The 19,435-nt window shown below is 36.9% G+C and overlaps 1 protein-coding gene across 2 annotated transcripts in view; it reads right to left on the bottom strand.

Moving 5' to 3' along the window:
- LOC106881894 (phospholipid-transporting ATPase VD) overlaps positions 1-19,435 on the bottom strand; it is a 108,647-nt gene that overhangs the window by 44,392 nt on the left and 44,820 nt on the right. For both annotated transcript variants that reach the window (XM_089361575.1, XM_089361576.1), the window contains 4 exons: positions 13,086-13,216; positions 6,594-6,843; positions 6,399-6,466; positions 1,393-1,569 (listed from right to left, as the gene is read on the bottom strand). In XM_089361575.1, coding sequence (XP_089217701.1) covers positions 1,393-1,569; positions 6,399-6,466; positions 6,594-6,843; positions 13,086-13,216 — 626 coding nt within the window. The remainder of the gene's footprint in view (positions 1-1,392; positions 1,570-6,398; positions 6,467-6,593; positions 6,844-13,085; positions 13,217-19,435) is intronic.

Here is a 19,435-nt window from a genome sequence, read left to right as displayed (position 1 = left end):
CTGCTATCACCCTCAATGCCCTTGCATATCTACTGCAACCCTGCTCCAAAACCTCTCCTCAATTCTCTGTCATTTGTGAGTCACCTCTATCCTGCCCCAATCCAAACCTCTGTATCATCTGACTTATTCTTACCACCCCAAACGTCCCTTAAGGGCATTCCTGACTCATCTTCACCATCATCTCTCCTCATCTTGCTTTCTAACTTACTCTCCTTTACTTTCCAACTGGAGTATCAATGTATGCACAAGACCCCTATTTCTGTCCCTGTATACTTTTAAACTTTCAACTGGCACAAATCTACCCCACCTCAATACTACTCCCTCCTTCTCATTTGAGGGGCTTTTACCTTTTTACTCTTTTTTTGTCCTGCAAGGTACTTGGTGACCCTGTTTTTTATGGTGCCATATAAAACGCACCCAGTACACTCTGTAAAGTGGTTGGCATTAGGAAGGGCATCCAGCTGTAGAAACCATGCCAAAACAGACAATGGAACCTGGTACAGCTCCCAGCTTTGCCAGCTCCTGCCAAACCATCCAACCCATGCCAGCATGGAAAACAAACATTAAATGATGATGATGATGATTGTATTGCTAGGATTTCTGGGAAGATGTGTTCATGATCACTAAGTCCAAGGCCAAATTCTTCAATGACCACTAGACATGGATTCTCCAGTTGGTCATCTGAATTCAGAAAGTGACTCACAAGCATCTTTACACTGACTTCCCCAAAGATAATTGTCTCTCGGGTAAAGCTACGAAGTTGCATGTGGAAAGATTCTCTTCAAAATGCAAGCCAAGATAAGGGCTTTCTTTTTATGGAAGAATAGCAGTCGGCCACAAATAAAGCTTCTCTTCTCTATGTTACTGATATTGTCCAAGTATGGGCTGATACTGCTTGGCACCAGTATTATCACAGGCATCAGAAAGCAAAGAGCTATGACAAATACTGCAAGGTATTTTGCCTGACACTCTAAAAAGTCTACTAATCGATGACTTTGATGTACAAGATTGCCAGAAAATGATTGCAACTTGTTGAGCACTGTAGAACTGAGAGCTGCTCTGCAACTAAGTCATCATCTAAGACCTGAGCCCTGGGAGGGTGAACTGAGGGTATTCTCCAAAACTCGTGAAGAATAGTTATGCTGATCAATTCAAGAAACTGAGATTGGTATAGACTATGTGGAACACCCACCATCATATCTGATGCAAGTCTAAGTTATAGTTGACTGAAAAAAAATTATCATGCTATATAATACTATTATTATAACACCATATTACTATTATTATATTATCTGTGTTCTACCATCAAACTACAGCATTACCATTCATTATACAAAACTGTATTCGATTTTGATAAATACCCAGCACTGCTGTAACATAGCAGAAATTTACCTTATCTTCATGAGGGTGGTTTGAGACAACAACAGTGTTGCAGATGGCTAGCAGCAAGAAGAACTCATGTACACATTGTATGTCTGCAGGGATGTCTGGCTGGGTACCAAGGCTGCTGGTATGTTGAGAAGCCAGCATATATAGCAGTTGTTGTTCAAGACCACTTTCGGTGAGGACCTGTTAAGAATTCAAAAACAACAGTTTTGTAAATGAAACAAGGTAAAATGGAAGAGACTGGATTTGTGTCTATTAAATTTATTCAATAAAATCAAAAACTATATTAAAAAAATAACAAATAACAACAAGAGCACACAGAGAGCGCAAACCTCCACCAACATCCTCTCAACAATTAGCCAAAATGAACCTGACCGCTCTCAAAAATTAAGTAAAAAAAAACTGGAAAAATAGTCCAGAATCCTTGGTCGGTACTTTATCGATCCCAATGATAGTCATAGAATGTAAAGGTGAGTGTGCAGGCCGTGTTTGTAATGCTGTGTGTGTGTGTCATCTGCAGTGGGAACAGGGACAGTTTTCTCTATGAAGGCCTTTTTTAGTTTATCCACTGATATAGTGTCTTTACAATCATTAATGCCTATAGTGAAAAATTTATCTGTGCATGAAAGAAAATGGAAAGGACCTGCACACGGTGCTGCTAACGGAGGTTAAACAACATCGTTCCACACAAAAACGTGAGTCCAAGAAGTAAAGCTTCCTTCAAGGCAGAGCTAGAAATGCAATTGTCAAGTAGGTAAGAGGTTTTAAACAGGAGTGATATATTCAAAATTGGTAAAGCTAAAAATTGTTGAGGATAAATTAAATTTATTATTATTACTGAATATGTTAGTGTTATTTAATTTCTAAATGGTTTCACTGCCGTTTGTTTATGTAGTTTGATTTCTTTATTCATCAGTTTCTACGAAGATAGAGACGCGAGTACAATTAGTAATAGAGAAACGAAAACAAAATTTTGGAAACAGCAATGTCACCATAGCTTACATGTAAACCATGAGCATGCTTTCAAGAGAGACATCAGAGAAAGACTTGAAAGAACGTAAGATTGTAATACTTCATGTAAAGTACATATAACAAATAACCCAGAATCCTTGTCCGAACTGGATTGATCCCAAAAGCTAATCAGTTTGTGCCAGTCACAAGGCCAAATATCCCTGAAAGTTTCATCCAAATCCATCCAGCGGTTCTTGAAATATCTTGTCCATGGACAATCAAACAAACATGACTAAAAAACAATACCTCTGCCTTCGCTAAGGTAGGGGTAATAATAATCCAAAATATAACAACCAAAAAGCAACAAAAAGTTAAAAACTCTATAATATAATGATTTTTAAAATTCAGCAAAGGCAATTGTTGAAAGGTAGAGATTTATTCAACTACTAGCAGAAATACCCGGTGTTGCCCGGGTTAAAGAGAATAATGAAATCTAAAAACGCCGTCTAGGCTACGCATCATCTTTATATAGAGAGATGTATATACACACACGCACCCAAACACACGTATATATATGTATATCAATATAAGTATATGAAAGTCAATGAAGTTTCGTAAAAGAAGGTGATCATGTACATACTTTCTTGCTGTTGTGATTATAACACCTCGTTGTAAACAATGTTCCTTGTTTTCCCTTGTGGAGCATATACAAATAGGTTTTTTTTGCTGCCCACTCTTGAGCAGCCAACATACAGTTGTCCATGTGAGAAGCAGGGCTCTTCCAAGAAGACCAGCTACAGACAGTGTTTGACCCTGAGATTTGTTTATGGACATGACAAAAGTCACACGAAGGGGGAATTGTAGTCTTCTGAATGTAAAAGGAATGTCTGCTCCTGATGGAGTAAGAGGAATTCTTGGAATAAAGACGTCATCCCCTTTTGCACATCCAGAAAGATTGGTAGCCTCGATAACGTGTGACATCATTTTCTAAATAATGCTCATCTGTTATGTTTGGGTTAAAATTTCATCAACATCAAAAATATATGAATTTTCATGGGAGTTATGGCCTTTATGCAAAGAATATAATTTCCAAATTTCATAAAGATCCATTCAGTACTTTTGACGTAGTTTTGGATAAGAAAACAAATGACTAATGTGTGTGTTTGTGTGCATGTGTATGTGTGTGTGATGGGTGTATATATGTATAGATATCTGTATGCATGTATATATGTGTACATATTACATGTACATCTATCTATATATATATATACATCTACACATATGTATACATAAACATGTATGCATATAGATCTATCTATATATATATAAAAATGAGAATGTGTGTCTGTCTGTGTGAATCCCTAAAACTCGAGAACTACGTAACCAATTTCATTCAAATTTTACAGATGCCTTACTTAGGGTTCCAGTTGTGTTTAAGTCAAAAAAAATTTTTTAACTTCTTGCAGAGTTCGAGCCCACGGCAACATAATATCTCCTCCACTATTTAAGTATTACGTGTCAAAAGTGAAACAAAAACACTCATGTCAAATACTTTCACTTTAAAAATGAAACTATTCCACTAACTGAAACAATCATATTTCGATACTGTAATGACAGATACTTTCAGAGAGAGAGAGAGAGAAAGAGAGATGTATATGTATACATATAGATGTATATGTACACGTTATTCCTCTAACTGAAACAATCACATTTCGATACTGTAATGACAGATACTTTCAGAGAGAGAGAAAGAGAGAGAGAGAGAGAGATGTATCTGTATATATATAGATGTATATGTACACGTATATGTATAGATATATATATATAGATATAGATCTATATGCATACATGTATATGTATACATATGTGTAGATGTATATATATAGATGTACATGTAATATGTATACATATATATATATACATGCATATAAGATATCTATACATATATACACCCATCACACACATACACATGGACACAAACACACACTTTAGTCATTTGTTTTCTTATCCAAAACTACGTCAAAAGTACTGAATGGATCTTTATGAAATTTGGAAATTACATTCTATGCATAACGGCCATAACTCCCATGAAAATTCATATATTTTTGATGTTGATGAAATTTTAACCCGAACATAACAGATGAGCATTATTTGTAATTCAACGGTACAACAGTGTAAGACTACCCTTTCAGATATACTTACATTGTGATTTCTGCAATGTGGTGCATAAATTGTCAAGTAAATGAGACGCATCTTTGCCTCCACTGTTTCACTTGCAAAGTGTTGAGTAAAATTATTTTGTTGCAGACCTCTTTGAGTCTTTTTATTATCACTGCAACACACATAGTCCCCAGTTGGTAACATTGATTTCAAGGCCTTCCCAGATGAGAGACTGGTTGTTCTAAGACATTTATCGATTGCAAATTTTGTCTGCAATTTGGAAATTATATTCTATGCATAACGGCCATAACTCCCATGAAAATTCATATATTTTTGATGTTGATGAAATTTTAACCCGAACATAACAGATGAGCACTGTCTGTAGCTGGTCTTCTCTTGGAAGAGCCCCGCTTCTCACATGGACAACTGTATGTTGGATGCTCAAGAGTGGGCAGCAAAAAAAAACCTATTTGCATATGCTCCACAAGGGAAAACAAGGAACATTGTTTACAACGAGGTGTTATAATTACAACAGCAAGAAAGTATGTACATGATCACCTTCTTTTACGAAACTTCATTGACTTTCATATATTTATATTGATATACATATATATACGTGTGTTTGGGTGCGTGTGTGTGTGTATATATATATCTCTATATATAAAGATGAGAATGTGTGTCTGTCTGTCTGTGTGAATCCCTAAAACTCGAGAACTACACAACTCTCCTTTACAAACCCAGTGAAAATACATATATTTCATATGTCAAAGAAATTCAAGCAATACATATAACACCAAAGTTAAAAACATTCCCAACAATTCCACAATCAACAACCTCCAGAGCTATTGAAGAAACTGTTATCATCAACTGACCAAGATTCTTAACATTTGCAAAACAAAATTAGACAATACGACGCTGTACTACAGATGACATCATTTGGAACCACAAGAGATTTAACTGAGGCAGCATTCATCCAAACTTTCAAGATCCAACCTCAGATTTATCATCGCATTGTCTCTCTACTACCTCTGTCAAATGAATCACCAAAATTGGCCTTTCATTATTTATAATCTGTACCTGTTTGTTTGGTTATGAAATAAAATACACAAAACGTGTTTCTGAATTACGTGTATTTACTTTATATACATATGAGTTGAAAACTTTCTTCTAGCATTCCACTTAATATCTATGTTCCATGCTGGCATAGATTGGAGAGTTATTAATGTAGAAATATGGTATCGTAGCTACTAACAGTTGAGGGTTGCGTAGTCTAGACGGCGTTTTTAGATTTCATTATTCTCTTTAACCCGGGCAACGCCGGGTATTTCTGCTAGTATATATATATATACATATACGTGTACATATACATCTATATGTATACATCTCTCTCTCTCTCTCTCTCTCTCTCTATCTATCTATCTATACATCTATATGTATACATATACATCTCTCTCTCTCTGTCTTTCTGTCTCTCTCTTTCTCTCTCTGTGAAAGTATCTGTCATTACAGTTTCGAAATGTGATTGTTTCAGTTAGTGGAATAGTTTCATTTATAAAGTGAAAGTATTTGACATGAGTGTTTTTGTTTCACTTTTGACACGTAATACTTAAATAATGGAGGAGATATTATGTTGCCGTGTGCTCGAACTCTTCAAAAAGTTAAAAAAATTTTTTGACTAAAACACAACTGGAACCCTAAGTAAGGCATGTGTAAAATTTGAATGAAATTGGTTGTGTAGTTCTCGAGTTTTAGGGATTCACACAGACAGACAGACAGACACACATTCTCATTTTTATATATATATATAGATATACACTTCAGTATAATATTGGTCCATAAGAAACCTGGACCAATGATGCTATTTTTCAGTTTGCAATATATATGAATCAATAAATACTTACTGAGCTGGTGCGACTCATATTTGAAAAAGATTGTCTAGCATGATCTTCAATATCCAGGTTTTCTTCAACTGAGAAAGTGAAAACAAAAGTACTTTATTTAGTACCAATCTTATTCAAGGGTGAATTTAATAGGAATTCACCCTTAAATTTTAAAGCAACTTTTTCACCAAAACTTCATGGAAAATAGTAACTTACTGGGTTTGTGGGGGAAATCAACTCCTCCGATTGAGCAGCACATAAATACCATTTTATTCTCTGTCAGAGTTCCAGTCTTATCAGAAAATATGTAGTCTACTTGTCCAAGATCCTCAGCAATATTCAGTGCTCGGCATTCAAATGGTTTTCCTGTTCCTTCATGGTATAAATTTAAGTCCTGATTGATGAAGAACACATGACCCAGCTTCACAATCTCTATTGACACATAAAGTGGAAGTGGTATAACAGCCTGGAAAGGAAGAGACATACAAAGATATTGATAGGGCTAGTTACAAAGTAATGCACAATAAGTGGTTGACAGTAGTGTAACAGACTACCAAGAAAGATATATAATCACTGACAGCTGTATAACAGACTGCAAAGGAATATACTGTTCATACAAAGAGTAGCTGCATAAAAGCTTAAAAAGATATATACAATGATAGTTGTGTAAAAGACTAGAAAGGAATTATATACGCAGTAGCATATTATACTAGAGTACACAGGAATATATATATATATATCATCATCATCATCGTTTAACGTCCGCTTTCCATGCTAGCATGGGTTAGGAAAAATCAAAACTAAGGCAGAACAAGTGTCTCAAGTCATTTAGAATAATTTAGTTAGGATAAGGTAAATTTGAAGTCTTACACCCATTTCTGGGATAACCCCAGTGGTAGGTTAGCATGTCCATGCACTGGGTATTCTGTCATCAAAGACAAGGTATGAATATTTTAGACGGGGAAAATTTACAGTTTACAACGAATAAAATAGAATAATAAAGGAGTAAAATAAAATAATAAAGAGTAAAAGTAGTTAGAAGAATACAGGCAGGAGAATAATGTTTACAACTCATCTTTTATCCAGAGGATATGGATGTTGATTGGTACTTCTATGAAGGTGCAGGTTTTTAGTTAAAATCTCAGGTAAATTCAGGCAGTGTTTTAAATAAAAACCTATACCTGACATCTCGGGTATTTTAACAGATATATTTACCAAAATTACATCAAAATATCTTGAAATACTAAAGAGTAAATTTATTCAATAAAATCGCCATTGGCTTCAACCATGGCTGCCAGATGACTTCTGAATCTCCTGCAACTCTTCTGGATAGTCTCCTTGTTTAAGTTGGTGAATGCTGCCATAATCCTTACCTTCAGTTCATCTTTGGTGTTACAAAGAGTTTTGTTGGTCACTCACTCAACTGCACCCCACACATAATAATTAAGGGAGTTACAGTCTGGGGAGTTAGGTAGCCAGGTAGTGTGGTCGCAGAAATTGTCTGAAAGCCATGACTGGGGTCTCCTGCTTGTGTGGCATGGTGCTGAGTCCTGTTACTAGACATAGGGTCTTTCAGCAGCCACCCTCTTGACTCAGGACAGCACTACCTGCTCCGGGCACTTGATATAGGCTTCTGTGTTGAGTGTGAGGTTGTGTGGGAAGATGAATGGAAGCACAATGTCACCATCACTAGTGACCATTCCAAATACCATGATGTCAACTGGATGTTTGATTTTTATCACTCTCGGTACATATTTTGGGGACAGCAAGCCAACTGGCAGAAATTTTTCTCATTTGAGAAAAGCCAAAGCATGTTCAGTTGGAGGGAATGCTTGAGTTTGTTCAAAAGCTTTGTAGCACAGTCTTTCCTCTTGTCCTTGATGGCTTAGGATAAAAATTGGCCCTTCTTATCTTGTATGAGGAATACCTAATGTCTTCATGTACTACATCCTGATGAGAAACTCAGACACTATGTTCCTGGCAATGGACCTGATTGACTTGGAGAGATTGTTATCAATCTTGGCCTGGATATCAACAACAAATTCAGGAGTTCTTTTCCAATCAAAATGATCAGATTGAGTTTTACGAGCTGCTGTACTTTTGTAATCACCATTAAACTCATCCAACTCTTTCTGAACCCTCTGCACTGTCTTCTGATTGACACCCAAACACTCTGAAATGTTCGTATTGGAGCTTCCAGTGCAAATGCCAAGCAATACAGCATGTTGTTTCCAAATTTCTGGCAGAGTGAATTGTGTCATGGTGCTGTTTTCTCACAGAAAATGGTCTTTAGATGCTTTTGCAGACTGTTGAGATTGATTTGCCTGGTATTCGTTTGGAATTATAATATATCCACGTCCATAAGGAAAATGTGTACTGAGAAGAAATTTTAGTAGGCTACAGAACTGAAGAGGAATGTTTTGTATGGTGTGTAGTGAGTCAGATAAGCTAGTGCGATATGGTGTAGTAGCACAGTAGTGCTACAGCTGCCAGCCAATCAAAGTTAAGGTGCAGTAATATCAATAAACCAGTTCTCAGCCTTACAGAGAATGAAGTTTTGTCTTTAGAGAGTAAGTGACCAACTGGCAACCTGTCAACATATCTCACCACCTGCAGCTAAATTGAGAAATGCCAACGTTCATTTCTTCCAACTGACACTACAGGTGGCCAACTGCAATCTCAAATGGGAAGAGCTAACTATTATCCTCTTTCACAAAGTCAGCATGAAAGGCCTTTGTGTAACTTATATCAACATCATCATCATTTGACATCTGCTTTCCATGCTGGTATGGATTGGACAGTTTGACTGAAAACTGGTAAACCAGGGATTTGCACCAGGTTCCAATCAGACCTGGCAAGATTTTTACAGTTGGATGCCCTTCCTAATGCCAACCACTCTGAGACTGTAGTGGGCACGTAAAAAATGACCTGACAGCAGTATCAGCTATGACTACAGTCTTACTTGGTTTGACAGGTTTACACATGCACAGTATATTACCAAAGGTCTTGGTCAGCTGTCACGATGCTAAAACAGTGCTCTTTACATGCCAGCGGCACAGGTGCCAGTAAGATGGCACTGGCATTGGTCACAACTACAATTTCACTTGGTTCGACAGGTCTTCACAAGCACAGCATATTGCCCAATGATTGAAGGTTGCTTTCAACAGCCCAGTTATGTGACACTGGCATCAACCACAACTCTGATTTCATTTGGCTTGACGTTACTGCCTCCATGAAGCCTAACACTCAAATGCCGCTTTTTATATACCACCAGCATAGGTGCCAGTCATACGGCACCAGAATCTGCCACAACTGCGATTTCACTCGACAGGTCTTTACAAGCACAGCATAATGCCCAATGATTGAAGGGTGCTTTTAATGGGCCAGTCACGTGACACTGGCATCAGCCAAGGCTACGACCTCACTTGGCTTGATGGGTCTTCTAAGCACAGCATATCTCCAAAGGTCTTGGTTGTTTGTCATTGCCTCTGCGAGGTCCAACATTTAAGATCATACTTCACCACCTCATCTCATGTTTTCCTGCGTCTACCTCTTCCACAGGTATCCTCCTTCACACAGCTGTCCTCATCCATATTCATCACATTACCATATCAGCACAGTCGTTCTCTTGCACACCACATCTGATGCTTCTTATGTCCAACTTTTCTCTCAAGATGCTTACATTCCATCATGCATGCACACTGACATTACACATCCAGTGGAGCATACTAGTCTCATTTCTTACAAGCCTACGTATGTCCTCAGCAATCACAGCCCATGTTTCACTGCTGTGTAGCATGGCTGTTCGCACACAGGCATCATACACTGCCTTTCACTCTGAGCGAAAGGCTCTTTGCTACCAGTAGAGGTAGGAGCTCTCTGAACTTTTCCCAGCCTATTCTTATTCTAGCAGCTATGCTCTCATAGTATCCACTGCCACTACTGACTTGGTCACCTAGATAACAGAAGTTATAGACTACTTCTAGTTTTTTTCCCTGGCATGTGATGGAATCTATTTTCTGTACATTTTTGGTGTTTATTGTACCTGTGCACCTTCCACACACAAAAACTATCTTCTCTGGGTACATCTTATGGAGTTTTTACCTATACCTTTTCTACAGATTGAGCAGGGCTATCTACCTGAAGAGATTTGTGATTTGTCCACCTTCCAACTTACTAAGACTTTGGTCTTTGCTAGGTTAACTCTAAGGCTCTTCGATTTTAATCTTTGCTTCCACACCTGAAACTTCTCTAGTTTTGATAGTGACTCAGCTATGAGAGCAAGGACATTAGTATAGAGGAGCTCCAGGGGCAGCCTATCTTGAATTCCTCTGTTATTGCCTGAAGGACTATAATGAACAAGAGGGGATTAAGGACCAATCCTTGGTGAACCCCTACTTGTACCCTGAATTCTTCACTGAACTAGTTGCTAACCTTCACCTTACTGGTAGCATCCCTGAACATGGATTGTACATCTCTCACCAGCCACTCATCTATCCTTAGTTTCTGCATTGACCACCAAATAAGGGATCGGAGAACCCCGTCGAAGGTTTTCTCCATGTCAACAAAAGCCAAGTATAGAGGTTTATCTTTGGCTCGGTATTTCTACTGCAGCTGTCTTACCAGAAATATAGCATCAGTGGTGCTTCACCCTGGCACAAACCCAAACTGCATCTCGTCTAAACTCTCTCCCTAATTAGTTGGTCTACGACACTCTCAGTGACTTTCATCACCTGATCCAACAATGTGATACGCCTGTCTATCTGTGGCGTCACCTTTACTTTTGTAGCAGTTGACTATGGTGCTGTTACACCAGTCATTGGGTATGACCCCTTCATGTATCACCTGGTTAATTATATGCCCAAATGGTTTTAATGCAAAAGTAAGTAATAAATCTTTCTGACTCACACATACACCAACTTCACTCAACTATTAGTCCACATGTGATAGAAAAAATCAAATTTATTTTTGTAGCGTCCTCTTGTTTTTTGCTGACATGAAATCCACCTTATTTATTTGTATAGATTTCTCTGATTTTGTTTATTGAAACAGTTAAAATAATGAAGAAACTCTGTGGTATATTGAAGTACAGTGAAAGATAATACATTTACTAATTTCTTTGCTTTTTTTAAAATTAATTTCTCAAAACAAGTTTGTTGCACTTCTGCTATGCTTGCAATGAGTTTTATTGAAACTGGTTTGAATTTTCTGTGTCGAATGTTGCTAGGAGTGTTGCCAAGCATGTATGTATGTTGTTTTGATGGTGCATGTGATGTATATGTAACTGTATATTTGGGATTGTGAGGACTCATTTGTATGTGTGTATTCTGAGCAAAGAATAAACTAGTGAAGAGTCAGTGTGTGCATTGTTTGAAAGTATTTCATGGTGCTTCAGAATCTGTTCATTGTTTTATAAATGAAACCATCAGGAGAAATCACCAATGAGGTTATATCTATAGGATCCTTTGACTTGCTAGAAGTAGCAGCAAAATAGTCATGGTAATATTGGTGGTGGTGGTTAGATGGCCTAGTTTATTAGCTAAAGATGAGTAATAACCAGAATTATAAAAACACTTGGGGTGTGTGAAGAGATTTGAAAAAGGTTGACATATAACCTGCTAATCTGCAGATAGTTTTTTTATACATCAGATCATACAGAAGCTGAACTATGAACACAGTGAGCTTGTTGTTGGTCTCTGTTGTTTTTATAGTGTAGACCTTTAAACTGTACTTCATTATCAACTGTGATGGCTACAATGAAATGCCAAGCTTAAAAACAGTTTTATTTACTTCACTCCACTTCTGACTGCATAGTTTCACTGGCCTGTCTTATATTATCACCTCTCATCAATAATATGTAGTTTGGGTCGGATGTTTTAGCCATCTGTTACAATGCAGATTATAGTCCCATGACTTCTTTTTTTGCAGGGAGTGTGACCATTTAGATTTGGTTTTTGGCTACAATAATTAAATAAGCATTTATGGTGGCAGTTGAAAGGACCAGCACTTTCCTCTCCAATGAAAATTTCTTCCCTTTTTCATTATATGTCACTTAAAAGGGTTAGCTCAATCGAGTGTCTCCAGGCTTGGGTAATGTTTATAAAAGACATGAGTAACGCAACTTACATCATGATCGATATGATTGATTTAATTGATAAATTTGCCAGTAGTCTGGCTGGTGGGTGGGTGGGTGGGGGGGCGAGTATATGTGGTTGGAGTTAATTAGGCTTCACACAGTCATTTCTCTCATGTTTTTAAACTGTATATATATATATATATATATATATATATATATATATATATATATATCATCATCATCATCGTTTAACGTCCACTTTCCATGCTAGCATGGGTTGGACGATTTGACTGAGGACTGGTGAAACCGGATGTCAAAATGTTTGGCTTATGAGGTTGTGGGCTCAATTCTTAGACTGTTTAACATGTGTCTTCGAGCAAGGCCTTTCATATCACATTGCTCAAGTTAACTCAGCTTTATGAATGTTGGCCAGATAATGGTGCAGCTCTTTCTCCCTCCAGCTGTCACATACTGGATGTGCTGCAGGGTCAAAGTGGGGATAGTGAAAGGGCATTTATGCCTGCTCATCACACACACACACACAAAGGGTGTTTGATTACACAAAGTGTTTGATTACTGAAAAAGATATGCAGAAAATTGTTAAATTTGGAACAATAATTAAAAGAAATTACCTGGAAAATAATAATGTATTTGGAAAACTCAATTAAAGCTCTGAGGCCCAAGTTATATTGTGCGCTGTCTCCATATGGTACAAATGGTATATTTTCAGGGTTGACATACTTATTCAACCAAATCACAGAAGCTGGAACAGAAACCCATGCAAAAGAATAATTTTAAGGGCAACATTTTGCAAGTAATGAGGGTTATTATGAGATTTGTTTAATGTTAGCTAATTTGGATGTCACTTCTTATTAATAATGTTTATTTAATATTTTGAAGAAACAAGCATTTTTATTTTCCTAATAAGACCTAATTGCCATTACAAGACTATTTGAAGGTAGTTAGCAAACACTGGCTTCAGTTATTTGATACAAACGAATCTTGAAACCAAATATTTAACAGTATGTCATGGCTAATAATTGCCAATGCTCCTAACTTTTGAAGCTTAGTTTTAATCATCCACCTTTTCTGATATTGCTAATGTAAATTGTAACATTAGACTCAGAGCTTTACTAGAGCTAGGTTTCCCTATCCCCCTGGCTTTAAATTTTATGAAATCCAACAATTTTTTACATCCCTACATGGCTGACACATTAAATACCAGGAGCATCAACTGATAGTTTTCTGCCACTGTCACTATGTAATGTCCATAACTAAGATCCTAAACACTTGCTGAATCATACACTTAGTAAATCCAGCTCATTAATGAACAGGGAGTTTGTAAACTTGCACGACTACATTGAAACCCCAATAAATTCTTGCTAGTAGATTAAACTTTAATACTTTCTTCAGTGGTTCTTTTTGACAAGACGATTGACATAGGTAGATTTAAGCAGTTATATAACTCCTTAAAAAGCTTGGACTTTTTTAATAAACCTCATGATTATTGAATTAAGACAATGTTTGTTAAATTGGCAGAAATCACATAAGATCAAACTAAATGTATTTGATTATTTAGTTTTATATTTGTACAACCTACTTTGAAGTTCTGCTCAAGGTAACTTTATTTATTACTTCTAGAATTAATAAAATAATACCAGTGGTATACTTGGGTTGACTGAGTCAACTAAACTCCACCCATTAAATATTTGGATTTGTGTCGAACAAGAAGTTTTTGTTATGCAAACAGAAATTGGTTGTATTGGTGAATGAAATGCACAGGAAATTTTTTTTTTTGATTTTGTTCTTATGACTTGGTCAAAAGAGGAAGAACAACACTGATGACATTTTCCAGGGCCTCCATGATTGATGAGAGGAAGTTATCCTCAGATCAGACACTTGGCCAAGCCAGGTGATGGTGTTATGTTTACATGTACAATACCAACTTTTTGAACACTGATGGTCTGGCACCACTTATAATTTCTACGAATTTATAAACAGGAACTTTAAACTCTCATGGTCACCAGACTAGTTTACTGGTACTTTGCACAGTACAGTATAAATAAACTATCATTCATACTAATATATTTCATTTAATTATTGAAGTAAATTTAATATTTGCTTAATTTAGAAATGACCAACCCTGGTTTGGAAAATCAGGAATCTAGAAAAGTTTTGAAACCAAAGGTCTCAGAAAATTCATGTTGTACCTGTACCCCCAAAGTTCAAAGATACTATAGAGGCAGTACTATTTATTTAGGGAAAAACTTATTAAACTATTTGCTTCACTTAATTGTTGACTGAATATTACTTGGCTGAGTAGAAGCCCTTAACCAGTTATGCCTCAATCAAAATCTGACACTTATCTTGCAAAAATTACCTCTTTTCCCCATTACATACATGCTCTCACACAGCGAGTGAAAAGAAGAAACTTTAAATATTTTTATGGCTAGACAGGTACATAAGTGAGTTTTGGCGAGAGAGAGAGAGAGAGTAAACACTGAATGATAAGATAAAGTGACAACACAATTATTCAGTTAGGTAATTTCAATTAGTCCAATGACAAAATCCATGCACCTTACCCTTGATTTCTTAATGACACAGATTAATGAACCCTAAAGTAAACTTCCATTGTGGTATTTAAATATTCTTTTAAGAGATTTTCATTAAGCCTAGATTAAGGATGACTAATTCACTCACAATATTTAGTCTTAACTGTCTCTTTTGATAGAGTTCTGAAACCAGATGACTTTGCATTTCTTCTTAGGGATGTTGTGGAGAAATTCAACTAGCTATACTCTAATGCTTGCAAATTTATTACCTTACTCCAACATGTAATAAATTATTATTACAATCATCTTCAATTATGAGCCAATGAATAATTTCAATTAAACTTCTGTTTGACTGAACAACTAAATCTCCTTCAAACTACATCCTGCTATATTAAAAGAAGGGCACTTATCATATTACAGTTCATGATATAATATGACAGAAAATAAATTGGGACGGTCAAAGTTACAATGAGATGACAGAAAAACATGTATATTGTCATGAAATGCAACAATAAATGCAACAGCTCTATACAAAATAGGAAATATCTATTTAAGACATTTCTATAACAAAACTCACACATAAATCTATACTCATAATGAGGTCATTCAAAACTGCCAAAAATACACCTAAATACTTTACTATATTTAGGTCAAGCTGAGGGAGCCTCTGCTATAAATAACAGTAAGATCTCTTTATCCCAAGAAATGAAAGTATATATTGCAAATGTAGTTCTAGACATATTCTAAAAAATGGGATGGTCATAGATGGAATGAATTTGATCATAGGTTTGTTCAGTCAGCTGTGACAGGAGTTAAACAAGAATTATATTTAGATTAACCTGTCTCTTTCTTGTGTTCATATTCTGAGGAAGTTTGATTTTGTCTTACATCTTGTTTCAATATTTTATTCTCTTTTTACATTTTTTTAATTAATTAAAGAAACATTGTGAAAATAACTTCCTATTTAACTTATATAATTATGTAAAGATATTATTATTATTATTATTATTCAGGTCACTGCTTGGAATCCAACACGGAATCTTGGAGTTAGTAGCCTGTGCTCTTAACCACTATGCCATATGCCTGTGGGCAATTATGGAGTGAATTTTAGGGCTTATAAATCTAATATTTTTCTATTCTTCCTTAATATCAGTTCCCATATGCTACTCATATCTGCACTTGGTCTGCTTAGGAGGTTGTTGTGTCCTAGCACATGTGCTGCTTGTTTTAGTTTTCGTATTTTCCAGTGGTGTTCTCTGTCTATTATTTTAACTTCATCCCACATGGGGAGGTGGTCTCCATTTTTCCATACTTGATCAGCTATGCCCGATATATCAATATCTCCTCGTGTCATAGCTTTGCAATGTTCGTCTACCCTTATTTTGAGGGGGCGACATGTTTCACCTTTGTATAACCTACCACAGCTGCATGTGATGGAGTACACGCAGTCTTTGGTCATGTGGTTTTACTCGAAGGAGATATTTGCGAAGTGCTGTATTACTGTTGAATACTTTCCTGATGTCATATGGGCTGCATATCTTTTGTATCTTTTCGGAGAGACCTTCACATAGGGTAGACAGACTGTGGACAGTTTATTGGCCTTATCCTCTCTCTTCTTCATAATTAGGGTGGCTAGTATACTTTTGGGATAGTTGTTGCTTAACAGATCGTTATTGTGCTTGATCATTGCTTCGTGGTGTGTATCATGATCGCTACTTATATTCGTTGCACAATGCTTTAGGCACTGAACAATCCCCCTCTTTACACTGTATGGATGGTGGAAATTGAAATTGAGGTATCATCCAGTAAAGGTTGGCTTGCAGTATACGGATGTCCTGAATCCATACTTGGTGCATGTTATTAATAAATCCAGGAATGCCAGCTGATCGTCTTTTTCCTTTTCCATTATGAACTGTATGGATGGCTTTATTGAGTTCACTTGATCTAACAGCACTCGGACATATTCTTGGTGGGGCCAGAATATAAAGGTGTCATCAACATATTGCAGCCATAGGGTTGGTTTTAGTGGTGTTGATCCTAAAGCCAAATTCCATGTATATATTGGCTATTATCGGTGATAATGGCGAACCTATAGCTAAACCCTCTTCTTGTCGATATATATCAGTGTCCATACTGAAGTAGGTAGTTTCTACACAGAAGGTCAACATTTGCATCAAGTTTCTTATTGGTATACTAGTGCATTCTTTTAGATGGCTGCCTGTCACTAGCTTTTCTTGTATCACCAATAGTGCTTCACCAGTTGGGACTTTGGTGAACAGACTTATCGCATCTAGACTCACCATCTGGTTGGATTCAATGGGAATATGCTTGATCGATTCTGTGAAGTGGGTGGAATTCTTCACGTACAATGTTGACTTTCCTGCTAATGGACTGATTATATCCACAAGGAAGCGGCTCAGTTTATGACATGCTGAACCTCTACAGCTCACTATAGGTCTTAATGGAATATCATCCTTGTGATTCTTAGGAAGACTGTACATGTGTGGTAGTTTACTGTAGTGTTGAGTCAGTTGTCTGTACTTCATTGGCATAAAGTGATCCTTGTTACATTAATTACTGCTTTCACGGGTGGGTGACGGATTTCAGTCTTCATTCTCTGACCTTTGAGTTTCATAAACTTCTTAATCTGGCATGTCTTCACCATTTCATATTCTTTCATGTACGACTTTTCCAGATCTTGCTGGATTCTATTTCTATCATCATCTCTGGTTATTTTTGTAAGTAGTGAAGATAACCTGTCTTCGATTTTGTTATTTAGTTGATGTTTTTTCCAACGGTTGTTACTGTGTGCAGTCTGTCTACTCTATGTGAAAGGCCTCTCCGTAGAGATACAAAAGATAAGCGGCCCATATGACATCAGGACAGTATTCAACAGTAATACAACACTTCGCAAATATCTCCTTCGAGTAAAACCACCAATAGAAGAGAATATGACCAAAGACTGCATGTACTCCATCCCATGCAGCTGTGGTAGGTTATACAAAGGCAAAACATGCCGCTCCCCTCAAAATGAGGGTAGACGAACATCACAAAGCTGTGACACGAAGAGATATTGATAAATCGGGTATAGCTGATCATGTATGGAAAAATGGAGACCACCTTCCCCTGTGGGATGAAGTTAAAATAATAGAAATAGAACACCACTGGAAAATATGAAAACTAAAACAAGCAGCACATATGCTAGGACACAACAACCTCCTAAGCAGACCAAGTGCAGATATGAGTAGCAGATGGGAACCGGTATTAAGGAAGGATAGAAAAATATTAGACTTATAAGCCTTAAAATTCACTCCATAATTGCCCATGGGTATATGGCATAGTGGTTAAGAGCACGAGCTACTAACTCCAAGATTCCGTGTTGGATTCCAAGCAGTGACCTGAATAATAATAATAATAATAATAATAATAGGCAAATACCCAAAGAGAGCGAATAATGCAGATATTGACAAAGCCCTTACCCATCAATGGTTAATGGCCTCTGGCTCGAAATCAGAAACAGAGGGGTTTATCATAGCAGCCCAAGATCAATGCCTACCTACAAAGAACTACCAGGCCAACATATTAAAGAACGGCAGCTCCCCATTATGTTGTATATGCCAACAACAAAATGAGACCATCGATCATGTTGTCTCCATGTGCAGTCTGCTTGCGCCTACAGAGTATCTCAACAGGCATGATAGAGCTGCACAATATATTCACTGGGTAATATGCAAAAACCTGGACTTGCCGCATGATAAAAACTGGTGGGAACACAAACCACCCCCAGTACTTGAAAATGATCACATTGCACTCCTCTGGAACTTCACCATTCAAACTGACAGAAAGATAGACACAAATAGGCCAGACATCATACTGAAAGACTTCAGACAAAAATCATGCCTCCTCATTGATATGACTGTCCCAATCGATATAAACGTATCTGTCAAGACCTACCAAAAACTGAGCAAATATAAAGATCTTGAAACAGAAATTAGCAAAATGTGGAATCTGAAGACGAAAACAATACCTATTGTCATAGGTGCCCTGGGAATGACAGCGAAACGGGCTGATTACTACCTAGCTCAGATACCAGGAAACCCCAAAATGGCTGAAGTTCAAAAGATAGTGCTCATGGGAACTGCCCATATCCTACGTAAAATACTGTCTATGTGATCTCAAATTTTAAAACAAACACATAATTTTCTTATGGTTGCTTAAACATTCACTAGAACAAAACTGTACAAATCCAAATATATGGTACCCTAGGCATAACACCTACATGAACTTCTAACTTGTTGTCTCTTGAGGTCTCTGGGTGAGATTTGGATCCAACTTGTACAAATGCAAAACAAAAGTCAAACATAAAATAATAATAATAATATTAATAACAACAACATCGAAGAATACCTTAGGAATGGGAACCCAGGTTC

This window comes from Octopus bimaculoides, chromosome 13, assembly GCF_046866305.1.
Source record: "Octopus bimaculoides isolate indiv1 chromosome 13, ASM4686630v1, whole genome shotgun sequence".
In the NCBI taxonomy this organism is placed as follows: domain Eukaryota; kingdom Metazoa; phylum Mollusca; class Cephalopoda; order Octopoda; family Octopodidae; genus Octopus; species Octopus bimaculoides.
Note: the sequence above shows the minus strand (reverse complement) of the source record. Positions and strands in the feature narration are given on the sequence as shown.